Source organism: Balaenoptera borealis (genome assembly GCF_965194805.1).
Source record: "Balaenoptera borealis genome assembly, chromosome: 12".
Lineage (NCBI taxonomy): Eukaryota > Metazoa > Chordata > Mammalia > Artiodactyla > Balaenopteridae > Balaenoptera > Balaenoptera borealis.
In genome coordinates, this window is record NC_138869.1 from 17,139,945 (window position 1) to 17,158,764 (window position 18,820).

At 37.9% G+C, this 18,820-nt stretch overlaps 1 protein-coding gene across 9 annotated transcripts in view; it reads right to left on the reverse strand.

Moving 5' to 3' along the window:
* Window positions 1-18,820, reverse strand: part of CNTN4 (contactin 4) — a 950,427-nt gene that overhangs the window by 64,490 nt on the left and 867,117 nt on the right. For all 9 annotated transcript variants that reach the window (XM_082345360.1, XM_082345363.1, XM_082345356.1 and 6 more), the window contains one exon: window positions 15,348-15,475. In XM_082345360.1, the coding sequence (XP_082201486.1) occupies window positions 15,348-15,475 (128 nt within the window). The remainder of the gene's footprint in view (window positions 1-15,347; window positions 15,476-18,820) is intronic.

Sequence of the window (18,820 nt, forward strand, 5' to 3'; positions counted from 1 at the left end):
CTGCCTGCAATTACCTTTATATTTTTTAACCTGGTGAACTCTTACGCATATTTTAATTCCCAGTTCAATGATTACCTTCACTCCCCTAGTTAGTCACTCACTCTGTTTTCTTCCTTCCTTCCTCCCTTCCTCCCTCTCTTCCTTCCTATTCCTTCCATAGTTTGAACACAGTTCTATTTCTTGGCTATTGGTATGCATCCTTAGACTGTGAGCTCCTAGGTTTCTGACCTTTGATGTATGCAGGTATTCCCTGGGGAACTTACTAAAAATGAAAAGTCCTGGGTTGCACCCCTGGAGGTTTTTGTTCATCAGGTCAGGGGTCCAGGAATGCGCATTTATTAAAAAAAAACAAAAAAAACAAAAAACCTAGACAATTCTGTGTCTTGTGGTCCAAGGCTCACAGTGTCCTAGAGGGAGAAAGATGGCTACATATTTTGTGTCTTTGACTATTCCCTCATATTCAGACTGCATCAGTGTCCCCTCATCATCTATACGGGTCTTTATAATTTAGTTTCTTTTGTCTTATCCATCAAAAAGTATTAGCACAAACAGCACCAGATGTTTTACTTATGCTGTGGGAAGAGACAGTGTAGATAGATATTATATCAGAAGAGATGTGGGCTAAGCTTATAAGAGTAGGTATGGAAGAGAAGGCACTTCTGACTGGATCCTTTGGATCCCACTCTTTTAGGCAGAGCCCAAGCTTGACTTATATTTATAAGCAGTTCTACTGCTGAAGAGAGAGAAGTGTCAGGGGGGCGGGTAGTTAATATAATAGGGGACATGTTTTCCAGTTCAGGAAGTTTTCAAAGCAGATGTTGCTAATCTTCACTAAGGAACATGTCTTGCACTTTTGCACACTGATTATAGAACTGCTAGAAGGCCATGTAAAAATCCACTGTTGTTCTAAATGTTCTGCTTACATTTCTTCTCCCATAACCAGTAGCCTACTCTCAGCTCTTCAAATGGCTGCATAAAAGAGACAACCATTTTAACCTTTTAGAAATGGATCTTGCTATAGTAAATCAGAGAGAGTTGATGGAAATGTTAATTAACTTGCTTTCATCTTGGTCAGGTTCTGTATTTAACCTAAAGGCCTACACAGTCTTTTGGATGGTTTTCTCAGATTTGATTGCCTATGACAGCCAGAGAAAGTCAATCATGGTGTGGGTGAGGTTACTTGTTTGGGAGGGCAATACCCCTCCTGCCTCTGGCATAGAGAACAAATGCCAAGAAAGGAAGGTAGGTGAGAGTCACTCATGAATTATTCTGACACATCTCTTTTCTGGTTCAGGATTTGTAATAGGCCAAATTTTCCTTTTCAAGGTTGGGAACCAAGTGTTGGCTTCCCCCATGGGGCCGCCTCTAAAATACAAGGAGAGGGATGATGTGAAACACACACATAACACCCCTCTGCTTATGAGAGAGCACTTCCCTACAAACCAGTCTGCATGACAAAACATTATTCTCAGACCACAGGGAGCTTCAATATTTGGGAACAGAAGATAAAAGTGCTTAATTTTACTTTCCTCCTTATTTATAACACAATTAGCCATTCAAAAATCCATTTCAACATTGGACATTATAAAAAAGAAAACTCACTATAGTTGAAAACAAACCACATGGATCTTGAAACATTTTATCACTGAAAAGCTCAATGTAAACCATTTTTTTCCTTCAGTAGGGGACTAGCTGTATGGCAAGATATAAGAGGACAGACGTAACTTAAAAAGACGTACGTGAGAAAGAGAGGGATTTTTATTTACGTATTTGAAAAATATATAACTTTAATAATGCTGGGCATGTGTTCAGACGTGGTAGCAGAGGTAGGTCAGAGATCTATGCTTTTTAATATCAACCTCCTCTCAAGTAAGGATTTTATCACATTAATAGCTAAATCCTACTGATAGTAAAACAGCTGAAATGAGGCAATTAGTATGGCCTATGACAGCCGTGAAGAATGAAACGTGAGGTTTTCAGGGCAAGCCAGATGGATATCTTCAATATACTTCTTATTATCTGCTTGTGGTAATAAGTTCAATTAAACTGAATCAGTACAACACAAGTCTCTTTGAATTGCAGAGAAAGAAATTAATTATGTGCTTCACACTTAATAAAGCCAAAGAGTCATATTCTGTTTGCCTTTTTGTTCGTTTTGTTTATTTTGATTGGTAAGTACTCATTAGGAAATAAGCATTTATTTCATTCTACACTAGGGTTTTTTTCCTTAAAAGAAAATACTTGGATTAAACGGGTTAAATATCACTAGGAATAAGGTCTTCTCTATTCTACAATGTCTAGGAGAGAAGGAGAAAATCAGAACCATTCTCTGGATGATTTTGACTATAATATCTGACCATGTAGAGGAATTCTGACCTGAGGTTTTCTTTTTAACTAGAGATATCACACATGTAAAACTACAAAAAATGTTTACCGATACTCATATTCCCATTTCTAGAATTAACAGTCTTTAACATTTTTCCCATAGATCTCTAGCCTTTTCCCCCTCTGAATATACATTAAAAATTTACCCCCCAAAATATTATCAATACTGCTAAAGTCCTTTCATGTAACCTTACTCCAGATTCCCTCCCTTGCAAATATAATCACGAGTTAGCGCTTATGTTGAGCATGTATTTGTATGTTTAAACATTATATGGTATTATTTTTATTACTAATTCTCTATTAAATCATATTACATGCATTATATGAAATACTACCATATGTATTATTCTTCAATTTGCTTGCATTTTTTTTTTTTTTTTTGTCATTGCAAACAACATAATGAACATCTTTGCAAGTCTACCTCAGAACACGTGTAATTTCCTCTAGAGTAAATACCCTGAAATAGAATTTCTGGGCCAATTTTACTTGTTCTCCCCAGTGTCTATTGCAGGTCACATTCCTACCCATACTGTGTGAGTACCATTTTCTTCACATTCTTACCAACAAAAGGTTTGGTTAGATGTCTATCTTTTGCCAATCTTATATATAAAATGCCATATCACACTGGTACTTTAATTTGCATTTCCCTGATTACTAATGAGGCGGACAATTCTTCAAAATCTTGTTGATCCACATGATGTCTTTTATACTAAAGGCAAGTACGTGAAAGCTGCCTTCAGCATAGAGGCCTTCCTAGGAAAAGGGCAGAGTTGGCGTAGAGAAGCACAGTAGTTAAGGAATTATGTCTTCCCTCTGGACCAAGGATGGAGAAATGATGGGTAGGATGGAGTCAGGGTAGACTGTCCTGACACACAGTCTTAATAAATTTAAATCTCAACATTATAAAAGGAGAGAAGCTCTTTTACAGAGAGGATCAGACAAGAGCACAATCATACCCATGATTGATATTGCTAAAGGCACACTATTTACTAAATCTATGTGGCCCTCATTAGGGCTCACAAGAATCTCAGGGGAAATAATTATGCTCTGTTTCATTGAAATCTTGGCTTCGTGTCTTTGTATAAAGAGAGTTCTAGGTTATGTCATGCTCTGTGAGCACAGGAAGAACAAGATGCACAATCATCTACCCTTTCTTTAGGCTTCTGCTATTTGAGTTAGCTGCTGCAAACTCCAGTGTGGTAGGTCTTCTCACATCTAAAGGATCTAGTACTCAAATGTTCTGGCCACTGTTCTTCTACCAGGAAATCTAACATAATTAGCATTTAGCACTTCTAACAACAAACTTTTCCTTCCTATTCTAGATGCCTTGGGTCAGAATTTGTGTCAATCCTATTAAAAAGACCCTTAATTATCATCTCAAAATAATTGGTTCCAGTGGAAGACATCCAATTAGGTTGAAACGTATTCTGTTATAAGGGCCCAATGTTAAAAGCTTTTGTTGTGGGTTAGTAGCCAAATGTCATTGCTGGTTACTGATTTCTGATTGATCCTCAGTCAAATATGGATAAAGCCTTGAATAACTTTACATAGAAGATGTAGGCTGCTTCAAACTCATTTTCAAAAAAGGTTCCAATTGAAAAGACTCTACATTACCGTGTCGGTCATGCCATGCACGGAAAGGCTGATATTTCTCAATCTCCTACAGTTAAAACAGAAGAACAATTTTTTATAGAGCACTGTAGTAATGTTGCAGAAACTCTTTGGTGTTGGTAAGAAAATTCCCTTTTGTCTGCTACCTGTACGTATAGGATAGTATTTCATCTTCTAAACATTAAGTAAACTCTTGATGGAATGGACAATGAGGACTAATTCTGACAAGGAAAAAATGAATTAAATGTTCAGGAAGCCAAAGGAACATCTTCACTTTGCAGGGTTACAGAATGAGAACACAACATAATCTCTTATTAGGAATATATATGGTCTTAGTTAAATACTACTGAAAACCCTTTTTCTATCAAAGACAGTTAAATTACAAGTTTATTTTTTTCTTAAAATAAAAGTAATTCTGTGCACTGAATAAAAATTAAAATAAACAAAAGAAATATACTTATACATTTATTCAAAATTTTTAAAAATTTAAATTAATTAATTTATTTATTAAGAAATCTTTTAAAATCCAGATGGAATCAGGATAAAATTTGTATACAGAAAAACTTCAAAAGAAAAAAAAAGAACAAATTGTTAGTAAAAGAACAACCTGCAGCCTGAGAGATGTGTATTCTACATGTTGGACAGTTCAACTGATTTAGGCTGGTGACAGTAGGAAGTTCAGGAAGAGATTAATATCTTGGAAAATCTCAGTTGACACGTTTATATGCTCAGCTGATACACTTTACACTGTTCCAGTGTCTGCCAAGGTTTTCTCCTCCACTTTCTCAATCAGTGATCCAATTGCCTCTCCTCTGGATTTTCATCTTATATCCAAGTACTGAGATCAACCCTTTTGATACTGGGGTGGGGCTAAGGGCCTGGGAAAGAAATCTCCCTACCACTTCCAGCTTGTAATCAGACTCAAGGAGATGTGAAAATTTCCAGTTATGTTGTCACCTGACTAGGCTACACCTTGGAACAAATTTTGATGATCTGTCTGGGGAAGGAAAAGGTTATCAAAAGAAAGGATTAGTAAGTATTTTTCTGTAAAGGGCTGAATAGTAAACGTTTTAGGCTTTGCTGGTCAAGAGGCAAAACTGAGGATATTATGTAGGTACTTATATGATCTCTGTCATGATTGCTCAACTCTGCTGCTGTGCAAAACCACCATCATTAATATGTAAACAAATGACACAGCTACATTTCATTAAAATCTTATTTATGCACACTGAAATAAGAACTTCATAAAATTTTTACATATTTGAAAGTATTATTATTCTTTTGATTTGTTTTCAACCAGTTAAACATGTGGAAACCACTCTTAGCTGCTGGGCTGTACAAAAATAGATGGCTAGCTGGATTTGGCCCGTGGGCCATAGTTTACCAACCCTCGAAAATGCAGTCTTCTGAGACTTTGGTGTGTATGATGAGTTTATTAAAAATGTAGTATTTTCGGGTCTCATCCCTAAAGGTACAGCTTTGTTAGGTTAAGGGTGAGGCATTGGGAATCCACTGAACTTCCACTTAGTAGGTGGCATGTACAAAGTTCTTTGATGTAGGATATGGTTTCTCAAAGTATGGTCTGGAACCACCAGACACAGAGTTACTCAAGGTCACTTTGGATGTAGTTCAGCTAGATAACAGCACAGCTTATAGCCCTGCATTTCATTTTGAGCCCTGGAGGTGATCAATAAGACCTAGGGTTGCTATTACCATAATTATCTTGATGAACTATATCCAAGACAAAGAGAAGTCACTCATCTTGAGGACTGCTACTTAGAAATATCCGTCATAGGAAACCTGTACAGTAAAGACACTGTGTCATGCAAAATGGCATGCCTTTAACTCTGCTCTAGAGATAAAAATGAATTAGTAAGTACAATACTGCATGGAAATGTGGCCTGCCTTCCATATAGTTCTTTTTTTTTTTTAATTAACTTATTTATTTATTTATTTATGGCTGTGTTGGGTCTTCGTCTCTGTGCGAGGGCTTTCTCTAGTTGTGGCAAGCGGGGGCCACTCTTCATCGCGGTGTGCGGGCCTCTCACTATCGCGGCCTCTCTTGTTGCGGAGCACAGGCTCCAGACGCGCGGCTCAGTAGTTGTGGCTCACAGGCCCAGCTGCTCCGTGGCATGTGGGATCTTCCCAGACCAGGGCTCGAACCCGTGTCCCCTGCATTGGCAGGCAGACTCTCAACCACTGCGCCACCAGGGAAGCCCCATATAGTTCTTAACAATGTTCACAATCGCTAAAGCACTTCTTCCATGAAAGGTCAAATATGATGCTTTCTGTTAGGATCCAAGGGTCTGACTTGAGAACTCTTCTTGCTTAAAATGAAATACCAAACCAAAATTCCAAATAGACGCTAACTAGCTAAAAAAATAAAATTAGTCAAATTTAGAAATTCAGATGATGGGATGATAATCAAGAGCCCCTTGGGCACCTGTCAGAATTCTGCAGTTTGGAAGCCTGCTCATGCATAATCTGAATATTTCTCCATTTTGTGGTTGCCTGCTAGAGATGTATTTTAAACCTACTGTACCTGCTGTAGTGGATTTGTCCCCTCTTTCCCTGCCTCTACTTACTGTCTCTGTGTTTGACAGTATCTTCAGCTTCTCTCCAAAACACTGGGGTGGGGGTCGGGGGAAAGAGAATTGGATTTTAAAAGCATTGTTAATGACAGAATTATTGTAAAAAGGTTAGAAGAGATGTGTTCTAATGTCTGACCTTCACAGTGTTTTAATCTGAGACACTGGAGGAGATCAAAACGAATACAAGCACATTTTAAGGTTAGAGTGCAACCTCTCTGATAAATTAGTCCCTTTGTAGATCTCTAAATTGAATTAAAACACAGTGCTCCATCTATTTCAGACTAAAATGTTACATTTACATTAAAGGTACAGGGCTCAAGTATTTTGATGTGAGATTCAGGACGTGGCACAGTTCATACAGAGTTCAGAATGGTTTTCTCTGCCTTTATGGTGCTTTACGGGGCAGATTTCTAAATTGTATTTCTCCATTTATGTTAATGTCCTTCTCGGACATCTGGCGGTCTGGGTGCACCTCTGCACACGCGTGTACTTCCCATTAATGCTAATGGGAGTCAGAACCAAGCAATGGGAAATAAATGTTCTCTCAAACATCTTCTGACCTTACCCAAGTAACAGGATTAACCCTGTGAACATATTAACCAGATAAAGCTCATATTTCTTTGTCCCACCTCACCTGGAAGAATAATATAAGAATCAGAGGGCCTCTGTGGAGAAAGTGACTACAGTTGAGTACCAGAAAGAACTCTGCTTTGAAACAAATGAATTCCCCCCACAATCAGGTGGGGAAACATCATACTTTGACTTCACAGTTCCTACCAACAGATCTCTGCCTTCCTCTTTTCACAGGCCACCAGGCTCTTCTGGTCCCATCCTTCCCACTCTCCTGTCTACTATAAAATCTCAGTTTTTAAAGTACTCATTTGTACAGATGAATCTATTTGCAGGGAAGGAATAAAGGCATAGATGTAGAGAACAGACATGTGGACACGGGGGGATGGGGAGGGTGGGATGAACTGGGAGATTAGGATTGACATATATACACTACCATGTGTAAAATAGATAGCTAGTGGGAACCTGCTATATAGCACAGGGAGCTCAGCTTGGTGCTCTGTGACCACCTAGATGGGTGGGATGGGGGTGGGGTGGGAGGGAGGACAAAGAGGAAGGGGATATACATATACATATATCTGATTCACTTCACTGTACAGCAGAAATTAACACAACATTGTAAAGCAATTATACTCAAATAAAAAAAAAATAAAGTACTCATTTGCCTCTTCAAAAACTAGTATTTTACAAGCCCAATCCACCAGAGGGCAGACAGCAGAAGCAAGAAGAACTAAAATCCTGTAGCCTGTGGAATACAAATCACATTCACAGAAAGATAGACAAGATGAAAAGGCAGAGGGCTATGTACCAGATGAAGGAACAAGATAAAACCCCAGAAAAACAACTAAATGAAGTGGAGATAGGCAACCTTCCAGAAAAAGAATTCAGAATAATGATAGTGAAGATGATCCAGGACCTTGGAAAAAGAATGGAGACAAAGACCGAGAAGATGCAAGAAATGTTTAACAAAGACCAAGAAGAATTAAAGAACAAACAAACAGAGATGAACAATACAATAACTGAAATGAAAACTACACTAGAAGGAATCAATAGCAGAATAACTGAGGCAGAGGAACAGATAAGTGACCTGGAAGACAGAATGGTGGAATTCACTGCTGTGGAAGAGAATAAAGAAAAAAGAATGAAAAGAAATGAAGACAGCCTAAGAGACCTCTGGGACAACATTAAACGCAACAACATTCGCATTATAGGGGTCCCAGAAGGAGAAGAGAGAGAGAAAGGACCAGAGAAAATATTTGAAGAGATTATAGTCGAAAACTTCCCTAACATGGGAAAGGAAATAGCCACCCAAGTCCAGGAAACACAGCGAATCCCATACAGGAAAAACCCAAGGAGAAACACGCCGAGACACATAGTAATCAAATTGGCAAAAATTAAAGACAAAGAAAAATTATTGAAAGCAGCAAGGGAAAAACGACAAATAACATACAAGGGAACTCCCATAAGGTAAACAGTGGATTTCTCAGCAGAAACTCTACAAGCCAGAAGGGAGTGGCATGATATATTTAAAGTGATGAAAGGGAAGACCGTACAACCAAGATTACTCTACCCAGCAAGGATCTCATTCAGATTCGATGGAGAAATCAAAAGCTTTACAGACAAGCAAAAGCTGAGAGAATTCAGCACCACCAAACCAGCTCTACAACAAATGCTAAAGGAATTTCTCTAAGTGGGAAACACAAGAGAAGAAAAGGACCTACAGAAACAAACCCAAAACAATTAAGAAAATGGGCATAGGAAATACATATTGATAATTACCTTAAACATGAATGGATTAAATGCTCCAACCAAAACACACAGGCTCGCTGAATGGATACAAAAATGAGATCCATATATATGCTGCCTACAAGAGACCCACTTCAGACCTAGGGACACATACAGACTGAAAGTGAGGGGATGGAGAAAGATATTCCATGCAAATGGAAATCAAAAGAAAGCTGGAGTAGCAATTCTCATATCAGACAAAATAGACTTTAAAACAAAGACTATTACAAGAGACAAAGAAGGACACTACATAATGATCAAGGGATCAATCCAAGAAGAAGATATAACAATTATAAATATATATGCACCCAACATAGGAGCACCTCAACACATAAAGCAACTGCTAACACCTATAAAAGAGAGTCCACAGTAACACAATAATAGTGGGGGACTTTAACACCTCACTTACACCAATGCACAGATCATCCAAACAGAAAATTAATAAGGAAATTCAAGCTTTAAGGGACACAATAGACCAGATAGATCTAGTTGATATTTATAGGACATTCCATCCAAAAACAGACTACACTTTCTTCTCAAGTGTGCACGGAACATTCTCCAGGCTAGATCACATCTTGGGTCACAAATCAAGCCTCAGTATATTTAAGAAAATTGAAATCATATCAAGCATCTTTTCTGACCACAATGCTATGAGATTAGAAATCAATTACAGGGGAAAAAAATGTAAAAAACACAAACACATGGAGGCTAAACAATACATTACTAAATAACCAAGAGATCACTGAAGAAATCAAAGAGGAAACCAAAAAATACCTAGAGACAAATGACAATGAAAACACGACAAGCCAAAACCTATGGGAGGCAGCAAAAGCAGTTCTAAGAGGGAAGTTTATAGCAATACAATCCTATGTCAAGAAACAACAAACATCTCAAATAAACAATCTAACCTTATACCTTAAAGAACTAGAGAAAGTAGAACAAACAAAACCCAGTTAGTAGAAGGAAAGAAATCATAAAGATCAGAGCAGAAATAAATGAAACAGAAACAAAGAAAACAATAGCAAACATCAGTAAATGTAAAAGCTGGTTCTTAGGAAGATAAACCAAATTGATAAATCATCAGCCAGACTCATCAAGAAAAAGAGGGAGAGGACTCAAATCATTAAAATTAGAAGTGAAAAAGGAGAAGTTACAACAGACACCGCAGAAATACAAAGCATCCTAAGAGACTCCTAAAAGCAACTCTATGCCAATAAAATGGACAACCTGGAAGAAATGGACAAATTCTTAGAAGGTATAACCTTCCAAGACTGAGCCAGGAAGAAATAGAAAATATGAACAGACCAATCACAAGTAATGAAATTGAAACTGTGATTAAAAATCTTCCAACAAACAAAAGCCCAGGACCAGATGGCTTCACAGGTGAATTCTATCAAACATTTAGAGAAGAGCTAACACCCATCCTTCTCAAACTCTTCCAAAAAATTGCAGAGGAAGGAACACTCCCAAACTCATTCTATGAGGCTGCCATCACCCTGATGCCAAAACCAGACAAAGATATTACAAAAAAAGAAAATTACAGACCAATATCACTGATGAATATAGATGCAAAAATCCTCAACAAAATACTAGCAAACAGAATCCAACAACACATTAAAAGGATCATACACCATGATCAAGTGGGATTTATCCCAGGGATGCAAGGATTCTTCAATACATGCAAATCAATCAATGTGATACTCCATATTAACAAACTGAAGAAGAAAAACCATACGATCATCTCAATACATGCAGAGAAAGCTTTTGACAAAATTCAACACCCATTTATGATAAAAACCTTCCAGAAAGTGGGCATAGAGGGAACCTACCTCAACATAATAAAGGCCATATATGACAAACCCACAGCAAACATCATTCTTAATGGTGAAAAACTGAAAGCATTTCCTCTAAGATCAGGAACAAGACAAGGATGTCCATTCTCACCACTATTATTCAACATAGTTTTGGAAGTCCTAGCCATGGCAATCAGAGAAGAAAAAGAAATAAAAGGAATACATATTGGAAAGGAAGAAGTAAAGCTGTCACTGTTTGCAGATGACATGATACTATACATAGAGAATCCTAAAGATGCCACCAGAAAACTACTAGACCTAATCAATGAATGTGGTAAAGTTGTAGGATACAAAATTAATGCACAGAAATCTCTTGCATTCCTATACACTAATGATAAAAAATATGAAAGGGAAATTAAGGAAACACTCCCATTTACCATTGCAACAAAAAGAATAAAACACCTAGGAATAAATCTACCTAGGGAGACAAAAGACCTGTATGCAGAAAACTAGAAGACACTGATGAAAGAAATTAAAGATGATATCAACAGATGGAGAAATATACCATGTTCTTGGATTGGAAGAATCAATATTGTGAAAATGACTATAGCACCCAAAGCAATCTACAGATTCAATGCAATCCCTATCAAATTACCAATGGCATTTTTTACGGAACTAGAACATAAAATCTTAAAATTTGTATGGAGACACAAAAGACCCCGAATAGCCTAAGCAGTCTTGAGGGAAAAAAATGGAGCTGGAGGAATCAGACTCCTTGACTTCAGACTATACTACAAAGCTACAGTAATCACGACAATATGGTGCTGGCACAAAAACAGAAATATAGATCAATGGAACAGGATAGAAAGCCCAGATATAAACCCACGCACCTATGGTCATCTAATCTATGACAAAGGAGGCAAGGATATAAAATGGAGAAAAGACAGTCTCTTCAATAAGTGGTGCTGGGAAAATTGGACAGCTACATGTAAGAATGAAGTTAGAACACTGCCTAACACCATACACAAAAATAAACTCAAAATGGATTAGAGACCTAAATGTAAGACTGGACAGTATAAAAATCTTAGAGGAAAACATAGGAAGAACACTCTTTGACATAAATCACAGCAAGATCTTTTTTGATCCACCTCCTAGAGTAATGGAAATAAAAACAAAAATAAACAAATGGGACCTAATGAAACTTAAAAGCTTTTGCACAGCAAAGGAAACTACAAACAAGACGAAAAGACAACCCTCAGAATGGGAGAAAATATTTGCAAACGAATCAACGGACACAGGATTAATCTCCAAAATATATAAACAGCTCATGCAGTTCAATATTAAAAAAAACAAACAACGCAATCCAACAATGGGCAGAAGACCTAAACAGACATTTCTCCAAAGAAAACATACAGAAGGCCAAGAAGCACATGAAAAGATGCTCAACATCACTAATTATTAGAGAAGTGCAAATCAAAACTACAATGAGGTATCACCTCACACCAATTAGAATGCGCATCATCAGAAAATCTACAAACAACAAATGCTGGAGAGGGTGTGGAGAAAATGGAACCCTCTTGCACTGTTGGTGGGAATGTAAATTGATACAGCCACTATGGAGAGCAGTATGGAGGTTCCTTAAAAAACTAAAAATAGAATTACCATATGACCCAGCAATCCCACTACTGGGCATATACCCAGAGAAAACCATAATTCAAAAAGGCACATGCACCCCAATGTTCGTTGCAGCACTGTTTACAATAGTCAGTTCATGGAAGCAACCTAAATGCCCATCGACAGAGGAATGGATAAAGAAGAAGTGATACATATATACAATGGAATATTACTCAGCCATAAAAAGGAACGAAATTGGGTCATTTGTAGAGACGTGGATGGATCTAGAGACTGTCATACAGAGTGAAGTAAGTCGGAAAGAGACAAACAAGTATCGTATATTAACGCATATATGTGGAACCCAGAAAAATGGTACAGATAAACAAGTTTGCAGGGCAGAAATTGAGACACAGATGTAGAGAACAAACATATGGACACCAAGGGGGAAAGTGGCGGTGGGGGTGGTGGTGGGATGAATTGGGAGACTGGGATTGACATGTATATGCTAATATGTATAAGATGGATAACTAATAGGAACCTGCTGTATAAAAAAATAAATAAAATTAAAAAAAAAAAAGAAGTTTGTGCAGATGTGAACCAGATCACAGGAACAAAGAGAAAAAAAAAAACTAGCATTTTCCTAATATACACTGAAAGAAATAATTACTTAAATTAAAAAAAAAACAGTTTAACTCTGGATTGCCTAAAATAATCTGTTATATCATACTTGGGGAATCACTGATTACATTTTACTAGAAGGCAAAAAATGAAGTGCTAAGTTTCTTAACATAGGTAGAAGTTACTATGTCAGCAACATTTATATCCACCCAAGTAAGGAGGCGATCATTGTGCATTTCATCATTGGTGTCTCTCTAAGCTTTGTACCATAATTCACTACAATAGGAGCAGCAGGGAACTCTATGCATGGTTAAGAATGTTTTTATCCTGGGGCTGGCGGTACTCCTGGGAGATGGACTCTGATGGGAAAGAGAGGACCTTCCTTTCTGCCAACTATTTTGAGAGCTGAGGAAGTCAGGTTTATAAGAAGGATACTAATCAAGCACGGACATAACTTATTCCTACACGTGAAAATACCCCAGTTTCAACAATACACAGCAGCATATATATGGCTTCTCTGCTCAGGTGTTCATAGTCTTCCACAGTCTCAGTCATGTCTTTGTGGCAGGCTCCCCTCTCTTTACTGATTCTCCTCATGGGTGGAAACTTCATGAATTTCCATTTCAATAAGATTTAGAAGGTATGTATAGCCATTTTGTTAAAATACAAACAACAACAGCAAAGCAACTACTAGTATTTCCTAAGTGCCAAGCACCATGTTAAGCGGTCCACATGGATAATCTCAGTCATCAAAACAACCCGATGATGTCAGCACTGCTATTATCCCCACACAAGTTAATTATCTCATCCAAGGTCACGGAGCCAGTAAGTGGGAGAAATGAGATTCAAAGCCAGATCTCTCTGACTCTAACCCAGCCTCTACATCACTACTGAAGACTTCTGCCTACTCTTCTCTTTTATCTCCATAACCAGCAAATCATCTATAGTTAGGTGTCAGCTCTGTCATTAATCAGCTCTGAAACCTTGGGGTTCCTCCTGGTCCTCGTTCATCACTAAGTTTCCTTTTGTAGCTGAGAAAGCTATACATTAGCAAAGACGTCTCGCTGAAATTTTGTTTTACAAGTATCATCTAACTTCTTTTTCCTCTGCCCTGTGAAACAGAACGAACACATAGTCACATACCCACACCATTGCTCTGAGTGAATAATAGGTTGAAATAGCTGGAGTCCATCCAAATACAGATTTACATCTGACTCTTGAACTTACAGTTTTCTATCTGCATAGACAAGTATGTTTATGATAAAAAGGCTTCCATAAGTGGCAGTACTTTTCCAACTTCTAATGACTCCGAAATACGTAATTAGGTAATTTTTAGCTTTCTCCTTTAAATTAAAATAGAGGCAAATATTCTTTTGGGGATATTTTTATTTTGCCTTAGGCTATCTTACTTCACAGAGGGAGCTACATATGGGCAAGAGGGAAATAATAAATATGCTATAACACATCTGTATCGATGATAGATAAACAGGAAAGATGAGTAAGATTTCCTGGCACAGTAGAAAGAACCAGGGAGAATGCAGAATCAGGATTCCTGGGTTCACATTCCTCTTCTGCTACTGGTGACCCTCAGAAACTCACCAACCTAAGCTTTATCTCCTCAGTCAGATCATTGCCAAGATCCCTGACTCTGGGGCAAGATATAAAGTGATAGAAATGCAAATTAAATGTAAATTAAAATCTCATCTTTCACAATTCTTACTTGGTACTTTCAGCCCATCCCATCAACCTGGTGTTGGAATAGACTTACATCCTGTGCCATGCCAAGAGCATAAAGGACTTTCTGTCTCTACTATAAAGCACCCAGGCTAAGGGATGTGGACAATTTTATTTCTTTAAAACTGACAGGGTTGGATTGGTGACTGAAGCAAAACACAGAGGCGGTCAAAGCCCTTTGTTAGTATAATAATCCACATCCATACCTCTGAATAACCAAGGCAGATCTTTTAAAAAATCGCCAATGTCACTGCTTAAACAATGTTAGCTAAAATTAGTATTTGAGTCGTGGGTTTTTAATTTGTTAGCACAGTGTTCCTAGACATGAATTCCAAATCTATAGAGACTTGAAAGAAATTTAATTAAAGGATTGAAGATAACACTAGTTACAATACTATAATAGCTACAATGGCTGTAATTCTCAAAATTGTATTGGATGATTCTGAAATAAGATAGCTTTTCAATCATATGCATTACCAACAGTTCTCTAAGAATTATTAATCATATCATGTTTGCCATGATGAATTAATTTAACAACACAGTGATATCTGTACATATTAATATGAAGGATGTCACTTCAATAGATTTCATTATTTGAAATGAGGACACACATATTAATCTATATGTTCTCTGGGTTAGTCATTACCTTTTACTACCAGGTTTCCAGTACTGCTAGCAGTTCCAAAATGGTTAGTGGCTATGCAGGTATAACTTCCAGCATCTGATTTAGTCACATTGATGATTCTGAGGCTTCCATCTTCAGAAATGGTAATTCTGAAATCAAAGCAAATAAAACCAAAATGGTAAGTTTATCCCATATGACCAACTGGAAATTATTTCTGTCATTCTGTCATTTTCAAACTATTAAATCATGGCTACATCACTTGACAGCTTCATCTTTAGGATATTCACCTACATACACATGATTAGGATGCATGACTTGGTACTTTGAATACTTTTCTTGCTAATGTGGTCTCAACAGTCTGTTGGAATAACTATTAGAAATAGGAGACAGGTTGTAACCATTCTCTCTCTTTGGCAGCTCTAACCACATTATGCAAAGAGAAGGCTTATTGTAGATCACCGTTAGTCTTAAAACTGCTGAAGAATAAGAAAAAAAAATCCCTTGATTGGCCACTTTATGCATTTTCATTGAAAGTGTTTTCTTCTAGATGAGAAGGCTTAAATTAAATGAGTTATTATTTAGCATATTTCTTTCTGAAATATGTCAGACAATACACCTTTAAAAAGATGCAAAAACTGAACTTAAAAAATTAAAATATTCCACAACATGGTATGACTTTGGCAAAATAGCACATGTGGATGGCACATCTCAGGGCCCACAATTAGGGACAAATATCTACTACCAGGTGGGAAGGAAACACTTTCACTGACAGACACAAAACTGGAACAGGAAGGATTCGAGAGAACCCTGTTTTAAACTTGACTACAGCCGAAGGGAGAGACGCAAAGATGAATAAGACATACAGCATGGCTTAGAGGCTAGTTGGAGAAATAAGAAATGTACACAGAAGGCTCATTCAAGGTAAATGCCTGTTGAATCTTCACTGTATCTTTCAAATCTACCCACTTCTGTCTATCTCTTCTGCTCCCTCTTTTTCACCCAACCCTTCAGGACAGCCTCTTAAATGATCTGTCTATTTCTACTCCTGCCCCTCAAATGCATTCTTCAGTCAGTGGCCAGGGGATCTTTTAAAATATAGATCAGATTACATCACCCCCCAGGCTTAAAGATCCTTCTTTGGCTCTGAGTTGCACTCAGAAGAGATTCTTTCCTAGAACCTACAAAGCCTAAGGGATCTGGCCTTTGCCCTTCTCTCGCCTACTTTATTTCATCTTAATCTTTCTACCCTTCATTGAACTCTAGTCACACTGGCCTTCTGCAAGTTCCTAGAGTATCTGAGCCCCTTTCCCACCTCAGGACCTTTCTGTTTGCTGTTCTGTCTGCCTTGATATCAGGGCATAGCTGTCACCTTCACACCCTCTCAGGACCTCAACTTGGAGATAGCTGTTCCTTATAGACTTTTCCTGACTTACATTTCTAAAGTGAATTTCCCCTTTCCTGTTATTCTCTTTTCCTGTAGCCACTTTATTTCCTCCCATTCAACACAATCCAGAAGTTTTGTTTACTGGTTAACTGTCCTATCACATGGAATATCAGCTTCTCTGAGGGCAGGGACTGTGTTTGTTTGAGGACTCAGTCTCCTGGATCTAGTACACAGGACCGACATGTAGTAGGTGCCCTGTAAGCATCTGTTAAGTGATGGAGTGAATAAGTAAATAACTATCATAAAAGAAAAATCAATATTATGTTATAGGAATTCAGAGTCACTGAACCACTTGGCACTAGTGCCAACCTTAACGGAGACCTTTACAAAAGGACTAGGATGGGCACAGCTTTACTTAATAGAATTTTGGCTAAACATTTTAAAATCAAGGGAAGATTTAGATACACTGGGTCGCAAATGCTGCATATACTTTTCTCAAAGGCTCTTAGGGACGGAGAAGCGACAGCCTTCCTGACGACCCATTCCAGGTTCTATGATTCAGGCTGATGAGACAGTATGAAGGTGTGCGAATTCTACAAAGGACGTTGGCATCAGCAGGAGGGGTGTTCAAATTCCAGTTCTATCAGCTCTAGCTGTGTGACCGGAGGGAGGCAACTTGCTTACCTTTTTCAGTTTTAGCTTCCTCATCTATAGAATAGAGCTCGTAGTACCAATCTTGTAGGATGACAGTAAAAAATTATGTAAGAGGGTCAGTGAGATTCCTGGTATTTATTAGGTAGTAGTTCTCCTTTTATCTTCAAAACTGTCCTCTTATTTAATCATTGGTATATATGGGGAAAATGGGACACGATTCTCTTAATATAGTTATTAAATCAGCCTGCTTCAGGCACTCCACCTCTCACATGTGACAACCTGAAGGCAATATATGAAGTAACTGGGTCATCCCAAGTCAATGTACAGGATACAGACAAGGAGGTCCTTCGTTCATTTACACCATAGATATACACATAACACTTGCTCAATAAAGAACATATGATACCCCATTAGCCAAAGAGCTTCTGTACTTACAAAAATAGAGTGGTGATCAAATCCTAATTACCTCAATAATCACAAAAATAGCTTTAAAGGAATTAATCATATTCCCAATTACAAAATAATTTGCTGGAAACTGTGAAATGTTGGCATACGAGAACCCAATAAGGAAGGTGACACTTGTGTTTTCAACATGGAGTCATCTTCCACGAAGTAGCACAGGCCTCCGGTGTATTGAACACTCTGAGGGGTGAGCTGACTCTTTCAAAGCACCAAAGGCCTATTAATAATTTATACCATTTAAAATTCCCCAAACCTGAAAAGCCTGTATCACACTGCATACTGTATAATGCCAAAGTATATGAATAAGGAAACAAGTACAGGATTTGTCATCAGATGACCTGGGTCCTAGCCTTGACCCTGATACTTGCTAAGTGTATGACCTGGACAAATGACTTATGCTCCAAGACAAGGTTTCTCAACCTTGGCACTACTGACATTTTGGACCAGAGAAGTCTTTGTCCTGGGGAGGATGTTTAACAGCATCTCTATCCTCTACCCACTGTACTCCAGTAGCTCTGCCCCTCCTCCCAAGTCGTGACAAACAAAAATATCTCCCAAATGTTCCCTGGGGGCAAAGTCACCCCAAGTTGAGAGCCACTGATCTACATCAGTCTTTATTTTTTAATTACACAGGATATTATGATGATTATCTTATACAATAGATAATATACGTGAAAGTTTCTATTAACTGTAAAGTGCTGTACAAATGTTTTTCCCAGTGTCATTTCCATCCGTGCATCCCTAATTTTGGTATTTCCATTGCACAAAAGGCACCCAATATATTGTGGCTACTCAGCTATGGGACCCAGCTAGCTCTTCACAATCTCTCACAAGGCTCTTCTTTCCCTTTATGGAAATCCATTGTTTCCTCAAAACTTCCCTGTCCAATTTCCTATGGGTCTCATGAAATGAGAAAGGAAATTTACAAACTACTGTACTACCCATCTTCAAGATTTCAGTGCCTCACAGGGGTTTAGTGTTTTAATCTTCCCAT